Source organism: Pleuronectes platessa, chromosome 6 (genome assembly GCF_947347685.1).
Source record: "Pleuronectes platessa chromosome 6, fPlePla1.1, whole genome shotgun sequence".
Lineage (NCBI taxonomy): Eukaryota > Metazoa > Chordata > Actinopteri > Pleuronectiformes > Pleuronectidae > Pleuronectes > Pleuronectes platessa.
In genome coordinates this window covers 16084629-16106343 of record NC_070631.1, presented here as the reverse complement: position 1 = coordinate 16106343, position 21715 = coordinate 16084629, and the positions used below count along the sequence as shown (strand labels likewise).

Below are 21715 nucleotides of genomic sequence, written 5' to 3'. Positions count from 1 at the left end.
TATGATTAAAAATAGAACTGTTGGCAGGATCACGTTTCAGTAGAGCCGAGTTATCACTGACGAATTTGTAACAGTCTGTTTATTAAACAAGGTAAAGATACAAAGCTTTTTTTCCTTTTTTAAACATTGATAACCTTAGTTTAACTTCTCAGTCTTGGCTGTGCATATTTAGTCGTTCTAGAAACTGTATATGAAACCACAATGCAAGACAGGAAAAAGTGTAATAAATCTACGCAATATCTTTTCATCGAGAACATGGGTTAAACAGTTATCATACAGTTTACAGCTCAGGAACTCCATGCGGAAGGAAAGGAAATAAAAAAAAAAAAAATGTTTACACGATTGAATACTGCAGAACACAATACAGAGTCATGGAAATGGGATGATAGAACAGTTAAGGCTTACATGGAAATAACTGATATAAAACATGAGTATTAATAACATACGGGTTGACTAAAATAATTACAGTAAGTCCATACATAAGCTCTTACAAAAACCCAAACAGAAAGCTGTTGATGAAAACTTAAAAATAGGTACTATAAATGAGTAACATGTTTTACAGTACAGCAACATGTACATTTTCCCACTATCTCAGGAGAGAGTAAAGTTGAAGAGGCAGGGTCTGTTGTTGGCGTAAAATGTCTTGTTTTTCAGGCCAGTGGCTTGAGTAATAGGTTGTTTTTTTTAATTCTTTTGAAAACATACTATATACTGTATATGTATTTTACATTTTTCTCAGTTCCATCTCAAACATAACATCTAGCTGTAGCACCTTATTTTTTTCTGAAGTGCCCTGAAGAACACAGGGTACCCTATTAGTACCATCCAGAGTTTAAAGTTACAGTAAAAATACAACAAACAATACTGTGTACAATAAAAAGGATACTAAGGAGAACAAAATTAATCAAAAGGAGAAGCATCCACTCCACATAAACTCAAAATATAGGCCTATGGAATATGACTTATACTGCAGTTTATTTAAAAATGGGTAAAGCTTATTAAAGACTTAAAGAAAAGATCCTAAGGGGGAGAGTCAGAGTTCATTAACTTCACATTTTGGTCCAGCGGCGACATTTAAAAATTGACCACTCGATTTAAAATTTGATGTGTTTTCAAAAGTAGAGCTGGCATCGATGCATGTGCAATGTTTTCAACCTCTGCGACAAAATACTTCTAATACTAAGTAAATAAAAGCTTAACTGAACAGAGAAAAGCCGACAAACACGATGAAGAGAACTGCTTTCTCTTGGAAACAAGGATAATTGTGTATGGCACGAGTTCTGAGGACGTGAGGGAGAACGTAATGTAAAAGCAGTGTTTGATTGATCATGTGTTCTGATCATAAAAGGTGCCGTAAAAGTGAAATATGTCAAATGTGGAGTGAAAGATATTGGAGATATAAAATAAAAAAAAACATTCATCTTTCTTCCCTTGCGTGTTGCTCTATTTTTTTTTGTCTTCCCTCCCCAAATCAACAGTACACCTTGTTAATACAATCATGAAACGTTGAAATTGTCATCTACCGATTGCCTTTCTTCAAATTTAGACGACCCTGTAAATGTGTAATTGCACCGAAAATGCGAGTAAAAGCAAAGAAAGTAACAGAAACACTGTTATTTATACACAGTCGGTACTCTTAGCTGCCACAAGTAATGCCCTTTGGCATTTTCCATCCAACAAGATTGAAACAATTTGAGCCAAAACCACGAGGCCTAAAAGTGCTTTAAGATTATCTTTGGATGTCTCCAGAATACACCCAGCAAACATTTACTTTTTTCTACTTTCTCAATTCTTTATAAGGGCAAATATCATCTGGCACGTTTTAGAAACCCATTTTATGGAAGAGGAAAAAAAACAAAACAAACTAAAACATTTCTGATGGCCAATGCATCCGGCAGTTTACATGACGCTTACGAAAGTGCTTATTAGATCTGACGCAACACATTCTTTGCCACTCGATCCTCAGGACAACATCTAGCTGTATTGTTACATTCACAAAATAACGCTGTGCTCATTTAGGACAGGCGGCCTGTGTCGGGACGAATTGAGGCGGTCCGCTCGCTGAGCGCTCACAGCGCGTTCAGGGCCTTTTCAGACCTCTTCACTGTTTTCACAGTTTAAGTTACAGCCTCGAGCTAACGTAGTTTTAAAGTCTTCATTAATCTCCTCATCAATCTGCACTGAGCAGCCCATCATCACAGTAAAGACAGGGTCCTCGTTCTGGTTTTTCAGATATTTCTACACAATTGGTGGTAAACTCCACTAACAGGGTTGTGTTCTCAGCCCTGTCTGTGTTTTGGTTTGTTTAGGAGCAGAACATAAACACTACAACAGATTTCCACCAAACTTGGTGGAGGGACGGGACATGGTCCACTAACAACTCATTCAATTTTAGCCCAGGATTTGCACGAAGGGGCAGATCTAGGAATTTATTATCTGAAATAAGGCATTTTTTTTACATTTTAGTTTTTCCCCATGAATAATTCATGGTCTCTTGATGAAAAAACACCAGTCACATTTAGGGGACTGATATTTACGAGTGAGTGCAAATCCACAAACAGAATTGGGGCAGATACCGGATTTCTTTTGGATCTTGAAGAAAAAAAAAATCAAGCACATTTTGGGGACTGATATTTATGAGGTCGTGCAATTTGGTGCAAAATCCTGATAAAGTGATTTTAAATGTGGTTTCATGAGGGGACAGCTGGGCCCTTGATAAAGATAGTTACTGCACTGTGCTATACGTCCATGACTTGGAAGGCGACACACCCGTTCACTTTAGGTAAGTTCAAATATACATTTTTCCACTTTTGCTTTGTCATAATGGGGCACTTAGTGTGGATTGACGAGGGGAAAAAGCTGATTTCAATGATTTTAGCAGGACTGATTACAACATTAACATCGTTGTAATGAAGAAAAAAAAAAGTGAATGTACTGAATGTATGTAAGCTGTCATAATGCCAATGTAAGCCTTATGTAGATGGCCGTGGGTGCAGGGCCTCACAAGCTCCAGCCGAACATAGACTCCGAATCCGACCTGCTGCCGGGCTGTCGGGGGGGGGAGGCTCAGATGAGGGAGATCCGTATGGGGATGTTTGGGGACTCGGTCCTCTGGGGCGACTGGTGGCTCACTAGGTGCTCCACCACCGTGTGTTTGGACATGTGCTTCATTAGGTAGGTCTCCTGCAAAGACGGGGGAAACACAGCAAACGGTCACAAGACGACATGAAGCACATTTTAACGTTTGACCCGTTTTCTTACCAACTTACAAACACCAGATTGATCTCATTACTCATTACGGTAAAGACAATAGCAGCTGTCTCTGCTTGTAGACGGCTACTTCACTTTATCTTGAAATACGGTGAGTGTAAGTAATACTGGATTTCTGGTAACTGGTATTAATTAAATGCCAAAATGAGAAGTGGACCCTGTGGGTTATACCAAAAAACATCACTGCCTTTCTCTTTGAACAAAAGTGAGAACATGTTGCGTGTTTAGGAATCACAAACAGGAAACGGCTTTCAGACCAGAGTGTCATGGAAAGGCCATGGAGATAAGCGATCAGTCGGGGGTTTACTCACTGAGGTGTATGCCCGGCCACACATGCTACAGCAGTAGGCCTTAGCGTTTTTGATGGCGTGCGCTGACAAGTGGATCTGCAATGAAGCGGAGTCGGAGTAGGCACGGTAGCAGTTGGGACATTTGTACGGCTTGTCTTTATTGTGCTGCCTCTGGTGAGACTGTCGGGGGGGGGGGGGGGGGGGGAGAAAAAGAAAACACAGACAAAGCAGGTGTGAGAGCAGGAATTTAAATTTGACCTCATTTAGTTTGTTTAGATGTTGACTACAACGTTTTAACTGGGTAGTTGGGTAACAGCAGAAGGAAGATGTGGGATGATGTACAGACCTGGAGGTTAGACAGCTGGGTAAAAGCCTTTTCACATCCGGGGTGAGCACATTTATAAGGCCGGTCGCCCGTGTGGATTCTGCAGCAGATGAGACAAAGTCAGATCAACACCAGTTTAGCATTTTACAGACTGAGATGACAGCGATATCAACAGTTGAACCACAGAAGTGCATCAAAACAAGGCCGAAGCAATTTCACAGCAGCGTTCACGTCCAGAAACTTATCGGTGCACATTTTAGTCCAAACCACAGACTGTCTATAAAGATGGACGGCATGGCTCGATGTCTGGATCGCCCCCCGGTGGCAGCATGCAGTACATGTCAAAAACCCTGCCTTCTCTGTGTTAATGTATGGGACATGGACCAAACTAAAAAGCCAAAGAACACCTAAAATAAAAGTTTCTCAACAATAGTTTGTCATTTTAGGGAATTCTTGAGACACTGATGTTATTTTCTGCTATAAAACTGATTGAAACATCATGATTGACAGCTGAGACTGACTCATGATTGGTCGAGCGTGTGTGTCCATCTGTCGGACCTCGATACCAGGTTCTGATTCCAAATGCACAAGATGGCAGCGTTCATATCAGGGAAGACACATCGACATGACTTTTCAAAATGCTGCTCACATTTATGACGACTAAAAAAAACATCTGTTAAAGTCTTGAATCCCCCGCCCCCCCCCCCCCCCCCCCCAGTGTTCACAGCTGGACCGACCTGGTGTGCTGCTGCAGGTGTGACAGCTGACGGAAGGAGTTCTCGCAGTAGGAGCAGTGGTAGGGTTTGATCCCCAGGTGGATGCGCAGGTGCTGCGACAGGTAGGAGGCGTTGGCGAACGTCTTGGTGCAGTGGGGACACTTGTGTGGTTTGGCCTCCGTGTGAGACTTGGAGTGAATCTGCATCTCGGACTTGGACATGAAGGTGAGTGGGCACACTTTGCATCTTCGGGGACACAGAAAAAGGGGGAAAATGCAGAAACGGGATCAGACCAGGCTGCTTCAGTCAATTGGACTGAGGAAGTTATTTTTTTTTTATTAAACTGATGAAGTTATTGTCTGAATTAAAACTTTAAAACAACCATTCTATGTAAAATCGTTAATGTATTAAAGCATTGCTATTTCCATGCAACTAACTGTTCTTATTTTCGAGACAAAGCAAGAAAAAATATTATCCAACTTTAGTCATGATCAATTCTATTATTCACTCTAGTAGAACTGGTAGAAGTCCTGACCAAACTCAAAGTGGAGGTTCATTCTAATGAAGAAGGGAACTCTTTAGGATCTAGTTCGGTCTAAAAGTCTCTTCTGTAGCTCTGGTCCTGGTGTTAACATCCATCCTGTGAGATCCGATCACAAGTTGTCAGCTCTGAGTCCGTCTGATCACCCCTGATATTAAAATGCTTCCTGAATGAATCTCCTGATTCTCACTTCCCCTGCTCTATATGCAAATGATCACATCCGCCATTTGTCAGTCTACTATAAGTCATTGTGTTTGGGTCTGTTTCGATATTGTGATGGTGGCCACAAACAATTCATAGTATGGACACTGAGAAGCATAAACATATGTGCGATTCATTTTGAAACTGTGGCCACATGACCAACTCAAAAATATGATTTGAGTTAACAGATCTCAGAATCCATTTGGGTCTGTTCAGAACTGCGTTTAGCGCTGACCACTTGTGATCGGCTGAACTCAGGACAGATGTTATTACCTGGTCTATGTTACCTCTGCCAACCTCACAAATTAAGTCCAATTCTTACAAGCTCAGTTTTTGCAATAAGGTTTTACTCTGGAAGGTAAAAAACCTGAGAGTTTAAGTTTGGCAGCTGGAAGTTTGATGATTCTGATAATGATGTGACTCTCTGCTTTTCAAACCGACTGAAAAATGAATGTCGTCTCACTTATGACGAGCGCAACTTAATTATATTAAATCTACTTAACAGCAAACTTGTCTGCGGCAAATAGATATTGATCCTTCGCAGACCTCGGTTAAATCAATCGTTTGGCTTTACGCTAAGAGTAAACATCTTTCCCTCTGTGATGCAGTCACTTCTGAATCAATGTGCTCTGTGTCCCACCTGTAGATTTTGCCCTCTTTGGGTGCAATTGTGACACAGCCTTGGTCAGATAGGATGGGGTAGGGCACCACCAGCAGAGGACCCGATTGGTTTTCAGCTTTGATCTTCTTCCGTCCCCGGGGGGCCTTGGGTGGGGGGCCCAACAGTCCTGCCAGGCCGCCGATCTTCATGTGGTCCATGCCCGGACCACTGGCCAGCCCAGAGATGATGTTCAGAGAGGGGGCGCCACCGAGCCGGTTCTGGTTGCTGGAGGTCGGGGTCGTGGGGGTCAGGGCCTCGGACATGATGTGGCTGTCGGGTCGGGATGAGGGAGCCAGCGCTGTGGAGTTGGGAAACACGTTTATTCTATTTGCACAACATATGGATTCTGAATATGATTGTAATGTAATGGCAATAACTCACAAAATTAGGATTATAAAGAAGAAAAATGTTTTCGGGAAATAAGCAGCAAGTTCCACTCCTGAATCCAAATGATTAACAATCTGATCATCTTCTTGAGAGACTATGAAACCTATTTGAATATGACGCAGATTTGACAAACCTCCACAGAGTCATGTGGTTCTTTCCTGATATTTAGGATAATGTGGTGCTGATAAATATTTTCAATGTTTGTGATAAAAAATAACTTCATTCACTAAATCTTACTCCTCCCACAAGCCTGAAAATCAAGTATTATTCTCCAAGTGTTCCCGCACTATTCACAGTCTCTCTCTGCTTTAAGCCTCAGGACTGATTTGACTAAAGATCTTGATGTTTAATGTTTGAAATTCACTTTGTGTGTGTGAGTGTATCACAGTCTGAATCAGTTTGATCATTCCTACTCCTGTCAACAGGGCGCAGAGACCGACTGACCTGAGCGATGGTTCATGCGGCCAGTTTGCTCGCCAAGCTGTCTCAGGTGCCAGTCCTCCCACAATCCTTTAGCCTTCACCGCTGACTTGTCGTCCATCAATCCATCTGAAAGGTGTCAGGTGATAGCATTTTAATGGGTGATCCGTTATTTGTGTTTTTTGAAGTAGACAGACCTCGTACTGCACCATGTGATCCACGGAGACCCTCAAACAACAACTCGGGGCCCATTTCACTACCTGCGCCATAATGGAAGCTGTGTTTTCATTTTTCATCCTAATTCACATATACATTTGTTGTTTTTACAAAACTCCTCTTTTTCATTTAATAAAGTATGCCGAACCACCCAGTGCATTGGTGTTAAATGTTGTCTTGATAAGGACAGCCATACAGTCGCCTCTCTAGATAAAAGACGGACTAAAATTAGCAGTTTCCTCATTTAAAACAGATGCTTTCTGCTCAAAGAATAGAAGAAGAAAAAAAACAAGACTAAAAATCTGCACACGGTGCTAACTTTTGATGCTTGACAGCTTTTCACACTGCATGCCAGTGACACATTTGGGTCTACATTTAAAAAATGTACTGGGGTTCAGAATCCAGGCCTACCCTGTCCCGAGCTGGAGGCGGGGCGAGCATGCAGAGCGATGTCCGGCTGTCCAGAGCCCTGTCCCTGCGGGTGGTGGCCCGACAACTGCTGCTGCTTTTGCAATGACATACCGTGCTGGTTGCCCCCGTCCTGGGTCGAGTTGGGCAACAGCAGGGTCTGCTGGGACTGGCTGGAGGTAGGCGGCAGGTGCAAGGGTCGGATCTTCTCGGCCATCAGTTGCTCCTTAATCTTGTTAATGAGCACCAGGTTATCCAGCTGAAAGGGTTAACGTCATGCTCAACAGACAACAGCCACCGTGTGTGAATGTCCCCCAAAAAGGGAGAACCCCCCCCCCACATCCCAGGAGAGAAACACGCCGAGCAGCACACAGTACAAGTCATTTCGTTTTGTTTTTCCTTTTTCATCTACGAGAAGGAACTGTGGCTGATTCTCTGTCTCAGAGTCAGTCTCTGTGACGCACTGGAGCCGAATGGCCGAAGAGACATTCACACATGGAAACACTTGGCAATGAAAGATGGAAACGTCCCAATTAACTGCATGTTACATGTGGACTCACCTGGCCTGGCATGGATGGCGGGGGCGGCCAGAAATACGGGTTGTTAAATCGTGGCTCTGCCATCCTGCAACATAGAAACATTTACTTTAGTCACGATAAAAGTTATATTTAAGGAGGTGTTGTGTCGGTACAATTATGTGGGTCTGGGTCAGAGATGAGATTATGATGCCAAACGCTTGTTTCTCATACTGCGACGTGTTTGAATAAAGACAGAGTAATGTGTGTTAGTGTGACAGAGTGGAGCTGTAAATATGAACAAACAAGGGTTCATGTTTACTAGAAAAACAAAGCATTTCTCTTCAGCTCCAGTGTGAAATACAGTCTACATCTCATTAGTTGTTACCACATTCAACGACGTCTATCTGTGCAGGAAACTCCACTGGCTATTTCAAAACATGAAGAACGATTTAACTTTCCTACTGGGACCAGTCTTTGCTCAGGAACTCTTAATTTCTGCACGTATCAGAATGTCTGCACATTGATAAATGTTGTGTTTCACAAGGTGAAACTGGCAGCTCCATAAAAGTTACTAATGATTTCAAAAGGACTCGCATAATTACACATTTGTCCCTTTTCAATTTCCTTTTGGACAAATACCAAGGTTATTTTTATGACGCGTAAGTACAAAGGTTGAATTCATCGACAAAAAATACTTTATCACCAGCAAGTGTGTGCATGTGTGAAGTCACATATCGGTAGATAATTTGTAGCTTTGGCTTTTAAAACCTTAAATAAATCTAATTGTTTTGACATGACAATACATTTAAATTAGGACAAACTCATATTTAATACCATGTTATTACTCTGAAGCAGGTATTAGAAGATTTCAAAAACTGTGGTTTAAGTTTCACACAGCAGATGAGCAAAAATACAGTAAGATGACCATGAGGTAAAAGATTTATTTTACAGCAGAATGCAGTCAAGACATAGAGAAGAGTGGATCTGGGATCTGCGGCCACAATTGAAAATGAATAAATTAGAAACTAATAATAGTTTGTCAAAAGATAAAATGTCACTGCTCATTTTAACAGTGCAAGAATAATACGGTGTTTCAAAGTAAACTGTCACCAGATCAAACTGATACATGTCGAAACGTTTAATTAAAAACAAATAGTTTGTCATTAGATATAAATGTCATAGCTCATTTTCAATAGTGTAAGAATAGTAATCCAATCAGTCAATTAGGAGCTAAACTGTCACCTTGAAATTAACACAGATTAAACTAATAAATGTCAATCAAATTATTCAAATCTAACAACGGTTTTTCATGAGATAAAAAGAACACAGCTCATTTTAGACAGTGTAAGAATAATAACCCAGTATGTAAATGGGACTCTCGGTGTAAACTGTCACCTTTTAAATGAACACAGGTCAAACTAATGTAACCAAAAAAAAATGAATGTCACCGAGAAATATTGTCCCTGTGTTCAAAATAGAGAGAAGTGTGGCGGAGCTGCATCTCCTCAGTGACTGTGATCCTTTTGTCTGGGGCTGAATTTGAGGGAATAAGTGCACATCGCTGGATATGGGCAGAGAAAGCAGAAAGTTCCCACCGTGGACTGGTCGGACTGGTCTGTGTCTGGGCTGCACCTCTGGACGCGGACTGATGGAGGACCGCGCGGCCGGAGCCCCCCCCCCACCGGTGCGTCTCAGACATTCTCAGACAGTTTGCTTAAAACATTTCCAGACAAAAGGGGAAACAAAAATGGCAGCCTTATTTTTATAAGGCGGGACGCCATATTCTGCAGACCCCCCTCTCCAAATATTTCCGAAGGAGCGAGTGTCGGCGGGGGAGGCTGGCGGGGAGGAGAGGCGGCCGAGGCGGACACAAAAGGTGTGTTTATCGCGTCGAAGCCACGAAGGATTGTTTACGGCGAAATGCAGGTTTGAATAGCCCGGCCTCCCCGGCTCCTGAAAAAAAACCACCCTGACACTTCCTACAACAACCGTGCCCTGCACAGACAGCGGCTCGGACACGGACCAGATGCAGACACATCGATTTTCCCCCAAAAAACACACAAGCGTGTCGCTGCGTGGAGGTGAAGACGGCGCACACCGCCGCGCCTCGGCGCACGGACGCTGTGCCATCGTCTTCAAATCGCACTTTCTTAGGGCTCTGCTTTTTTTTTCACATCCTGCAACTTTTGAGCGAATCAAAGGACAGCGGCTGCGTTTTTTTGTGCACGATCGCACGCATCCGGCGAGCGTTCGGGGGCTAATGTGAGAAATGCACGGCGGCGAAGAGGCGAGAGGAGCATGCACAAATACCTTGTGTCCCGGCTGCAGAGATATTGTGTTGCGAGCGCAGCTTTAATATAAAAGCTTGATGTTCTGTCTCTGCCTGCCTCCAGTCCCAACCACCGCTTCCGGGTCGCTTTGTTCACTTCTGGGTGCTGCTGTGTTTCCAGGCTCGATGCACACAGACACACATGCACACACTCACACATGCACACACACACACACACGCGGAAATATTCTGCTAATGTCGCTTTGGGTTTTTTCTCTTTTTTTACACGATTGACCTAGTTTGTTCACGTCTAACGGAGCCCCGTGCGTTCCTGGTGAATGTAACAGGGCTTCTCTCCGCCGCGTGTTGGGTGGATGTCAGTCTGCACATCCGACTCCGGAGCCTGAAATAGCACAAACCACAATACTCCAAAATACCAGCATTTGCAAAGACATGAAGCCCACTGCTGCCCTCGTAACGTCTCAGTAGTGAATGGGGCATGGCAGCTTCATTTATAAAGCTCCTTTCATAACCGGGGGATTCGAGGTTATGTACATGGACATTCAGAACTACATGAAATAAAAAAAAAAAAAAAATGCATGCAAAATAAAAAGAGTAGAAGAAATTGGTAAAAGGATGAAAGGGAATAAATGAATAATATAAAATGTGTTTTTTTTTGGTTGATTTTGCATTTTTTTGCTCTAAAGGGATATATCGTTAAAGTATGCATGGAGAAAAATAGTTTTTTTGTATTTGTTTTAGGAAATATGTACATAATAATTGCATCATTACATTCTAATGAGAGTTTTTAAAGGTCCAGTGGGTTAGATTTAAGTGAAGGGGATCTATCGGCAGAAATTTTATTTTTTTTAACCTAGAATGAGCCCTTTATATTTAAATACACAACGTTTTTTACAATAGCCCAGACTGGACAAACTAAACACTTTTTGAGTGTTTATGACAACTGAAGGGTGCCACAGGTTGTTTGTCACGTCTGGGAGGGGAGGGTGAGGTGCAACATGCAACTTCACCACTAGATGTCACTCAATACTACACACTGAACCTTTAAAGGTTCACACTGAACTGGTTCAGTGTGCTAAAGGCTGCTTCTTCCTGTTTGGAATTTGCCCTAAAGGTTTCACTGGCAGACCACTCCTCAGTGGTCTCACTGGGTTATATTGCACTATCATGTCTGTTATTTATTAGAAGCAGCTCCACTCACAGATTCCAAAATAAGCTTTACAATTCTTTAAAATTCAATCCTGTGGTTGACAGTGTAGGGATTTAAGAACAGTGGTGATCTGGGCTGTTCTTTTACTTTTGGTTCAAACTCCTCCTTTGTCTTGGATGAGTTGTAAGTGCCTGATTGTCTCTTCAGAAAGTCCTTCAAAAAGAAATAGTATAATAAAGAACAAAACCCTGACTGTTCAATGAACTAAATGTAAAAACAAACTGTCAACAAGAAAACCATGGTCAGGTTGCTGAGACTGCTCCAAGTGATGGTGTAATTTGAAATGTATACTTTACTATCTCATCCTCAATATAATGCTCAGTATGAAACATTTTTAAATATGGAGGTCAAAGCACAGAAGGAAAACAAGCAGCTATAAGTGACGAACCAAAAGTCATATCTAAACCATTGGAAGTTCTGCTATCTTTTGCAGGTTTACCTTTATTTAACCAAAGGCACAGCATACAAACTTAATTACAAAAGTAAATGAATAATAAATAATAATAAATTCAGTATTATCAATAAATTCAAAACAGTATATTCTGTAAACGGGAAAAAACAACCGTCACATGCTTCAGAGGAAGAGAACGCAAAGACAGGGAGAATGATGCTCTACAGTAATTTAGTGGACAAGTTTACATTTGTCACCTGTATTCTTACATTAACCTAATATGACATATTCGGATCTTATTATGCAGACATGTGTGTTCAGTTTTTCATTCAACTACAAATATATTTCAAACTATGAATGCATGTCATGATCAAAGTGAAACATAAACCGATATAGAAAAGACAGTAATTGGTAACAATAAGAAGTATTCAATACAATTTTCCTCATGGGGACAAAAAATAAGTACCCTTAATATACATCAGTAAATTCTAAGGTAACGACATGTTGTAACTCACAAATTCAGGTAAGGGTTGGGGTGGGTGTGTGTGTGTGTGTCTGAGAGAGTGTGTTTCCTGTTACAAGCCCTGTTTCTCTGAAGTCTCCAAAGAACTGACACCAACAGGTTGTGACACACAAAATACACTGCAGTTGACTCAGCTTCGCAGGAATCCACAGAAGTCTCTAACGTAAGAATGCCTCCGTCTTTCAGTGGATTTGGTCGCATCCTTCTCCACTGTTGTGATCACTCTACTCACACTCGTCTAATGTTGTCTGTTTGACCTCCTCGCAGTTTACACTCTTTGGAGATGGACGTTGTCTTGGTAAGTTTATCCAGTTCAGTTGTTTAATATGGATCTGCTGGATGTTCTTTCATTGCCTGTCTCTAAGTCGATTTTGGATCATCGTCAGTGTTCATTAGAGGAACGGCTGTCACATTACTGCTGATGCTAAGAATATGTGATGCAGTGACCTACGTCCCATTATTACTATAGGAGGGCAGTGGATGTCAGTAAACGTGTGACTGCGCGGGTAAATCTACAACCATCCGAGTTCAGGACTGTTTGACAGATTTACACTGGATGTGCAATCTCACTGTTGTTGTGACTGGTAATGAAAATAGAAAAAATAGAATTTAAAAGGTAAGAGGAAAGATGATATTACTGATGTAGATGTATTATTATTATTGGATAAATAATTAATGTTCAAAGTGCAGTCGCTCACTGACAATGTGAAGTTGCCTTTCGCCCTCTCTTCTCTTACTCTGGTACTAGTGTTCATATGTGGTGTGGATTAAGGAGGGTGATAAGTATAACCTGGGAACAGAAAAACCTGCTAGATATCTAAGGTGTATGGACATTGTGAAAAAGCCAAATTTAGATAAATTTCAGTCCTTTAATTTCGTCAAAGTGACATTTCCACATTCGTCCCTTAGATCCTCAAACCTCTTTTCTTGTGTCTCTCAGGTTTTTCTTCTGATACATGTCGTCCTCTCCGTTGGACAGAGTTCCGAACCATGTTATTCAAAGTGCCCAGCTGGTAAGCTATGAGGACGTGATGTATATGCATTGATTTTGCGTTGTACATTTATAGTAAAATGATCATGCTAACATATTCCCTTTTTGCGGGTCTCCACCAGGGTCTTATAAAAAAAAAGACTGCGACAATCGAACTGGATATAATGAATGTCAAGAATGTGTAAAAGGGACGTACACAGTGATAGGAAACACTCGTACGAAGTGCTTACGGTGTGGAAGCTGTCGAAGTAAGTATCTCACTCGGGTGGACTGATAGAAACACATGCTGAGTAGCTTGTGCGATATTGTGCACTCTCATAACTTCACCCACATATTGGTTATGTTTGTTTTTGTTTTTATCTTTATCTCTAGTTATTTAAGTGAAAATATGATGAGACACATGTTGCAGGTAACTTTTGATGTCATTCTCATGAGGTTTGGAAAATAATAATATAATATAATAACCCCAAATGCAATTAAGTTAGTAGATTTGCAGGAGTAAAATCAGCCTTGTGATGTTTGAAGCAGTGTGAAAATGTAAAGGAAAGCTTTATTTTCCAGCAGGAAATTCTGTAGGCAGCTATTCACGACTGTGTGTTAACCCTGTGGATTGAGAAACACTGTGTTTAGATTTGTTGTTTTTTTTCTCCCCAGGGGATGAGGTTATAATAAGGCCCTGCAACTCAACCCATAATGTGGAGTGTGGATGTAAAGAGGGATATTACTTGGAAGGCACTAAGTCAAATGGAGGATACTGCATTCGGTGCGACTGTCAATATTGTAAAGGTGAGTGCAGTCAAAAAGGGAGTGAAAGTGTTAGTGGGCATTTACATTACATTACATTACATTTCATTTTCATTGCATTGCATTTACGGCTTCAATATTCATTTATATACTGAGTCATTTTAATATGATATAAACTCTGTGCCAAAGGAAGCTGTGACTTCTCATATTCTCTCTCATGTTCTAATTCAGGACCTGATGCAAATCGTGATGTGAAGAAGTGCCAGCCATGTCAAAGGTGAGAGATCTAAAAAAATGACAGACGAGTAATAAGAAATTATTTTATCCTGTCTTTTTAATTTCTCTTTTTTTTTTGTCAGGGTGGTGTAAATACTTTACAGTTCAGCATGTTTCTGCTCAGATCAAATTTCAGAAAGATTGAATCTGTTTCTCAAAGTTTAAGGACATAGAAAAACTCATCTCGTCTTGATCTAAACAAACAGGTCATATCAGTCGTGGTAGGATTGACGGTCAGGTCGCGTGTTGACTTTGTCGTGAAGGCGAGGAAGTCTCTGATAAAGACTCTGCAGTTTCTGAACTGTGCTGAACACTGTGGATTGGATAGATAATCACAACACAGTGAAGAACTGGTTCAAGATGTCCATATGAACACTGACACAGTTTTTTATGTGACCTAGTCACGCCTTCAGTTCATACTGGCTATTTGAAGGACCCGTTGGTTTAAAGTCATGCAGGAAGTGTATTCAGAAGTTTAACTGAAGCCAACGTGGGGCTGCGGTGGCCCAAGTTCGATAAATCAAATATCACTATTTTTCAAAGTTGCATTTAATAAAGTCAAAAAATGCAGACGGTGAGACACTGCAAACACAAAGTAGGAATTCAAAAAGGTCACCTAAACCCAGACGACTGAACCCTCTTATTAGCTTCTACAAGAAACTCCTTTGCAATATATTTCAACATACAAAAAAAAATCACATTAGAAATGACATTTTCTAGTATGAACTAGAATAATTATAACAAGCGCCAAGTGTTTCAGTGTTCACAACCATGTGACATTTAAACAGTTGCAACGTTTCCTTTTAAATTTATGGACGCTCCTTTTTTCAGGGCATGTGCAGAAACTCCAGTTCCACCTCCATCTACAACTAAACCAGCAACCTCACCTGGGAGACGAACGGAGAATCAGAAGAGAGCTCTCCGTAAGTATAATACATATACTGTTCTTAAACAAAAGTGACACTTTCACCATGGTTGTGGGGTTTATTTTAATTCAATGCTCAAAAACATTAAGGGAACGCCTAAATCCTAACCATCAGATCCTGATGAATGAGTTATTCAAGGAGGAAATCTTTACTGATGTACATTGCATAATTTGTTTAGAACAAAATGATGTAACAACTGCCGGTGTATATCTGAGCCTCCTTTTGTCTGACTATTTGTAGATTCATGATTATTCTCATCATTGCAGAGCTAGAATTCTTGAACATGATGGTGTCGTGTTACGAGTTGTGTTTCTTTCTTTGTGTCTCACAGCAAAGGAGCATATGCCTATGTGGCTGTCAGTCTTGGTTGCTGTGGGGATATCTCTGGCCCTCTGTGGGCTACTGCTGCTGCTGCTGCACCTCATCTGGAAGAAAACCGAAAAACCAAACATGGTCCTCTGCTGCAGACCCAACATAGGTATGGAGCTGCATGCCTAACATCCCTATAGCACGAATACGGGCCTACACTGAAGAATATAAAATACTTGATTCCCTTATCTCAATGAAAACATAGAACAATGAACACACACGGTCCTCTGAAGACAAATATCATTTTTTTAGATTCTGAAATACAAGTTTAAATCAGTTTTTTTGCACTTCCTGGCTACCGCCATCTCGTCCACGATACAGTAACAAACTCAAATTTGAAATATAAGTGCTAAGAACTAAGATTTTACAGTGCAAATAAAGAGTCCTTTGTCAAAAGTGAACAAATAAGATAAATTTCAATCATTATTTGAAGTGTTGCAATAAGTTAGTTATTATGTATGTATATGTCCAAAAACAGAACAGAGTACTTCTTCCACCTTAGACACTAAAATGAGTAGCTACATACAGTCGGTAACTTCATAAAAGTACTAGCTGTACTGAAAAATTATAAAAAATACTGTATAGATTCACCTCTTAGTATTTTTCTCAGATGTGTCAAGATTTGTGTACTTTCTTGACGTGTTTAAGCAGGAAGCCTCGCTGATTATATCTGCTTTTTTTTTGTTTCCTACACAGAACAAGGCGGCGATCAAGGCAGCAGCTCGACCACACTGGTTTGTGTTTAGTTCCATGCGCTTCTTTTGAAATAAAGATCTAGCTCAGCATCAGCACTGCAGTGGGCAGTCAGTAAAGTTCAAGAGAGCAAAGGTTTCCTGTTGATCACATTCAGTTGATGAACCAAGCTGTGTTAAATAATCAAGATTTCTGTCTCTGAGGTTTTCACCCGACACTGTTTAACATCTTAAAGAATTAGCTGCAACAAACACACTGATCGTGTTTTTCCCTTTTGTCTTCTCAAGAGATTTAACATTTCTGAGGAATCTCCAATGATGGATCTCAGTCACTGTCCAGCCCCGCCACGACACCCTGCAGCCCACACCCGGCCTCTGCTGCCAGCTGTTGAGCAAGGAGGTCAGTTTGGGGGTTTGAATCTCAGCCACAATATCCCTGCCTCAGTGGGACACATTAGTTTGATGATGTTTCCCGGTAGAAGCCTGCGTTGGGTTATGATATAAGACAGACGTAGATTAAGTGAGATAGGGCATATGGCCAGAATGGTCACCCAAGCAGACTATTTATTATAAATTGCATGACAGTGTTGCCACTATGACAATGTTAATGTAGTCAAAAGATTATAAATGGATGGAGAGGGAAAGCGAGCATGAAAGGCAGCTGAGAGGAGTTCTGATCTGAAATCATCACTCGACCACCAGAGCTGTTTCGGTACTGAGACATGAAGTCAGCATTTTTCCAAATTGAAATCAGAGAAAATATCCTCAACTTAAAAAAGCAGAGTAGATGATGGATAGATCTGTTTTAGAGAATAATACACATGTGACCATAAAGTCCTCCCTTCTGCACAACAGAGATTTTGTTTCTCTTCTTGAAGTCCCGGAGTTGCTCTCAACACAAAATTAATTATATTTATACATGGATTAAAAGTGTTGTACGAGGTCAAAATTGTATGAAAAGTTACTTGACAGACTTGAAATCCTGCTTAAGATAATAAATAAAGCATGTGAGAATGTGAGTTTTAAAGGCTTCTGGAAAACTAAATAATAAAAATAATCTATGCAAGCCCCCCAAAAAATTCATAAAACCAGTAAATAGATATAATACAGACCAAAAACAAATAAATAGAATAGAATGTAATAGTTTCCGTTCATTATACAAATTGAATGTGGACAGTGGCCTTGTTCAAACTGCTAGCCTAAATCTATTTGGATTGGCGTATCCTAATTGTATCCACATTGATTTTCCAAAGAAGAAAACAATCACACTGGGTTTGTGATGCAATTCTAGATACAGACACTGTGGCTGTTTGAATTAGATTTGTGTGTCTTTTGAGTCACTCACAACGCGACTCACAACAAACTCACATTTACAGTTGGAACTTAGTTATTATAGACGTCGTTACAGTACGAAAAAAAGCTCTAAAATGCCTCCGATAAGGGTTAGGTGTTAAATCAGGTTATAAAACTGGAATTTTGTCTTTAATGAATCTGACAGGAACTTCTAGACAACTAGAAATACCAGCCTCAACAATACAGTAGCATTATTTACTCTTCGAGTCAGCTGTACAGGATTTAGTGCTTTGCTTAAGGACACCTCGGTTTCTCCCTCAGTTTGCTTTCCACACATGCACAACCCAGCGAAAGGATCTGTGTTCACAACAGCATCCAATCCTCCTCGTTATTCAGGCTATTATCATAAACTCTCTTGATATCTTCACTGGTGTTTATTTTTTTCATGTTTGCGTCCGTCACTTGTAAAAACTATCACAAGGTTTTAACTTTTCCGTTCTAACATCACATTCAAAGATTGATAACATCTTAATTCCCTTTGCACAGAGCTGAAGGCGGTGCCCCCACACTAGCTCTCTGTGAATCCAGCGGGGGCGGGGGGGATCCCCTGCTGTGCTCAAATCCAATTTTCTCAACTTTCTGCTAACTTTAACGGGCCAGGTGTAGAAGGTCCACAGACAATCTGGAGAATCTCACTCTGAAGGTGCGGAGAATCTCATTGAAAACAAGTGATCTGATGCTGTGGTTCTTTCACACTCAACGCTGCAGCCTTTACATCTGAGCTCATTCGCCGCAGTGTTTATCACCGATCACCCATGTGTTCCAGACAGTTGAGGTGGAAACTGCAAAACAGCTCAGTCAGCAATTTGACATTGGAGGAAACGACAAATCAGATACTGAGTGGATGTGTCTGTTAACTGAAGAGATCCTTTTACATCATGTTCTCACAAAGTGTTGATCTTATCAGCTTCACCCATGGCAGGTGTTTTGAAAATGACCCAGGGAAGAGCAGCATCACATCTGGTGCTATTTGGACATGAGATACGTTCAATATTAACAAACTTTGAATAAACAAACGACTAGTCATGGGTCTCGGTTGAAAGAACAGGTAGGATTTGGAAGGTTTAATGCAATGTGATCCCCGTGAGAGTAGGAGCATTAGGGGCTGTAACCCCCAAACTGGGAGAGTGGCTCCAGCAGATCTCAAGTCTCTATACAGAAGAGTGCAGTCCTAGGACCAGCTTTAAATATATATATGTGTATATATTTAAAGAGAAAGTAATACTGCCTTCACTCAAGTTATATGCAAGACCTTCAGTACAACTGGAGTTCCCGTTAGTAATGACATCAGGTTGTTTGTGGTTGTGCTGAAAACCCCTTGTGGCTATAGTGCTGTTAGTGGCGTGGTGAGTGTCACATAACGTAATACTTGTGACGGTCCTGTTCACCGTGTCCTTTATCATAATGTTGCTGTATTGGCTTGTCGGGCAGATCGGTGTTTCATGTCGTTTTTAGGCGGGAAAAAGATTTTCCATGCACTACATATTAAAAAGGAAGTTAAAAAGTTGCATCTTTCCAGTACAGGTAACAGTACAGCAGTGGTTTCCCCCCTGTGTGAGTTAGTGTTATTTTACTTGCTCTAATAAATTTCCAATAAAAACCTACACAGGGTCATACTGGTATTCTTCTACACCTCCCATAATGCCATTAATCTCCCACACAGGGCCCAAAACAAAAATAGGTCAAACCACAATCTAAAACAAGGAACACGTCCCTCATATATAGTTTCATGTTGGAAAAAGGCACAGTACGTTCCTTTACCAGCTCGTCACTGTAGTCTGAGACATGGTCGTCTCAAATGTCTCCGTATAGTTTCTGGATCTGGAAAAACTAAGAACATAACATTGTGCAGGATGTGTTAAATCACAAAAAGGGGAAACTTTAAACATTCCTTTAAGCAACAACACGTTTGATCTGATTGTGATTAAGCAGTAGCACATTGGACAGATAGTTCACTCTTTCAGTTGACCTTATCCCTCAGCTGAGTTTTTGTGAGTCTGTGTGATTCTCTCCTTCCAGCTGCCAGGCAAGAGGAGCAGTCAGAGCACTGGACGGCCATCGTCCTCTATGCCATCATCAAGGAGGTGCCCCTGCGTAGATGGAAGGAGTTCTTGCGTCTCCTCTTGGTGGCTGATCAGCAGCTGGAGCGTGTTGAGCTGGAGGCTGGTTTGGGCTCCATGGAGAAGCAGTACCAGATGCTGAGGCTGTGGAGTCAGCGCTCCTCCGCGAGCCTGAGTGACGTCTTCTCGGCCTTGAACCACATGGATTTATCCGGCTGTGCCCAGCTGCTGCAGGAAAACCTGGAGAAGCTGCAGGTGGACTCCTCAACCAAAGTATGAAACTACCAAGAGCGTCAGACAACAGCTTCCCTCAGCTTCTCGAGTGGCGCCTCTTAAAAGTCAGCGGTGGAGGGCTGTGGTTCTGAAGTGCGCCGCTAAAATGTAAACATGTGAAACTCTGATTGTGTGTGTACATGAGAGATAAGCAGGGTGAGGTGAAAATGAAGAAAAAGAAAATACAAGTTACAATTTTACTTTATGAAATTGGTGCTCATCTTTTTTTCTGGCGTACAACCAGTCAAAGTCAGGACTCCTGTTCACTCTGATCTTTTGTGTGAACTTGTCAGTGAGCATATGTGACGTTTTGTCTGCGGATCACTTCCCCACTTCGCATGTCACCTTCCTGACATTAGACATGAAAGAAACTTTGGCTACTGATTCCTGTTGTACGCCCTCACAAGGGAAGAAGACTGAAAAACCCGTAGATCATCAGATTATCAGTTTCCTGCACATAAAAGGTGACCAGGCTGGGTTTTTCCTCAGCACACATGCTTTTGTTGTGTTATGTCTCGCTTTGAGATGTTTTTATTGTTCAGTTCAGTAACCAACGGCTAAGAAGTTGGAATTTCCAGTTTATTACTGAATGTTTTTAATATGAATCTGTTTTTTTTTGTCTTTGGGTTTATGTCTGTTTATTTTATAAATATTATTTTTCATTTTACATGTATTTTTTGTTTGACCAAATCCAAAGTGTTTAGGATTTGTATTCTCATTGGAATCACCGATGGAACAAGTGTATGGTAATATGGTAACTGTGAGAGCCAAGGGTCATCCTATGGAGGCCTGTGTCATCAATACATCTGCCGACCACAAGGTGGGAGTGTTGGCTGAGTGTTTGAACAGCAGCTGCTGCAGTATGGAGCAAAGAACCCAAACAAAGAAAGAAAAGGAAAGAAAGCAAGAGGGAGGGGAAGATGTTGGCAGGGTGAGAAGTTTTTTAATCTGGAGTGGGATTAGAAGAAGTATTCTGCGAATTCTGCTTCAGCACAGAGAACAGCTGTCCAATATGTCACAGACATCAACAACAAGTGCCATTCTGAGACCATGTTTATTTGTGTATTTTTTACGTATCGTTTTTACAACTGTACGTGAATGCAGCATTGAGGTAGACTTTTTGTCAGTCCAAGTCGGTTCATTTTTGGTGCCATACGTATTTGTACAATATATTAATACAAAAAAATGTAATCTACTATTATATGTTGAATTAATCAACTTGGCTTACTACAATAGGCTATATTCTGTTTACAAAGTGTTGTTGTTGAGTTGCCAATTTTTTTTGCCACCGACCACTGTATAATAATAATAATGTTATATACTACTGATACTAGTATTATTACTATTACTACTTCTACTACTACTACAATTAACGATAATAGTAACTATAATGATAACAATAAGAATATACATGATGGTACTGTATATAGGCTTATGTATTGAATGTAATAGAGTCGTGGAATCTTAAATGTTCATTCAGCAGCTGAAAACATTTGAATATTATTTAAACCAAACACTGTTGGAGAAGTTATATTTCTTTCATGTTCTGTGCAGTTAACAATAATAAAATTCACCAAAAATAATAACAATAATAATCATAATCAAAATGATTACATGGATTAGAAAAGTTCATTTGGCAAGTTATGCTTCTGTGGAGAGAGTAA

General features: G+C 40.8%; 2 protein-coding genes across 2 annotated transcripts; one reads left to right on the top strand and one right to left on the bottom strand.

Annotated features, from left to right (window-relative positions):
• Nucleotides 1-61: 61 nt before the first annotated feature.
• znf362b (zinc finger protein 362b) lies at nt 62-10693 on the bottom strand. The gene is made up of 9 exons (XM_053425798.1): nt 10264-10693; nt 7996-8059; nt 7439-7694; nt 6836-6940; nt 5984-6302; nt 4623-4847; nt 3907-3985; nt 3582-3740; nt 62-3183 (listed from the first exon to the last, which is right to left on the bottom strand). The coding sequence occupies exons 1-9, from the start codon at nt 10440-10442 to the stop codon at nt 3067-3069; spliced, it is 1503 nt and encodes a 500-aa protein (XP_053281773.1). The 5' UTR covers nt 10443-10693; the 3' UTR covers nt 62-3066.
• Nucleotides 10120-21659, top strand: si:ch211-112c15.8 (tumor necrosis factor receptor superfamily member 1A). Its single transcript, XM_053425805.1, has 11 exons — nt 10120-12530; nt 12635-12665; nt 13308-13380; nt 13481-13606; nt 14013-14144; nt 14334-14379; nt 15210-15301; nt 15636-15782; nt 16370-16407; nt 16654-16765; nt 19738-21659. The coding sequence occupies exons 2-11, from the start codon at nt 12651-12653 to the stop codon at nt 20055-20057; spliced, it is 1101 nt and encodes a 366-aa protein (XP_053281780.1). The 5' UTR covers nt 10120-12530; nt 12635-12650; the 3' UTR covers nt 20058-21659.
• The last annotated feature ends 56 nt before the right edge of the window (nt 21660-21715 follow it).

Excerpts from the sequence above, each read along its gene's own strand:
- znf362b (XM_053425798.1), bottom strand. The coding sequence starts at position 10,442 with ATGTGTGAGTGTGTGCATGTGTGTCTGTGTGCATCGAGCCTGGAAACA. Across the intron at positions 8,060-10,263 it reads CTCTGCAGCCGGGACACAAG|GATGGCAGAGCCACGATTTA; the intron begins GTATTTGTGCAT and ends TCTATGTTGCAG. Across the intron at positions 4,848-5,983 it reads AAAGAGGGCAAAATCTACAG|ATGCAAAGTGTGCCCACTCA; the intron begins GTGGGACACAGA and ends GTGTCCCCGAAG.
- si:ch211-112c15.8 (XM_053425805.1), top strand. Across the intron at positions 14,145-14,333 it reads CGACTGTCAATATTGTAAAG|GACCTGATGCAAATCGTGAT; the intron begins GTGAGTGCAGTC and ends GTTCTAATTCAG. Across the intron at positions 15,302-15,635 it reads GAATCAGAAGAGAGCTCTCC|CAAAGGAGCATATGCCTATG; the intron begins GTAAGTATAATA and ends TGTGTCTCACAG.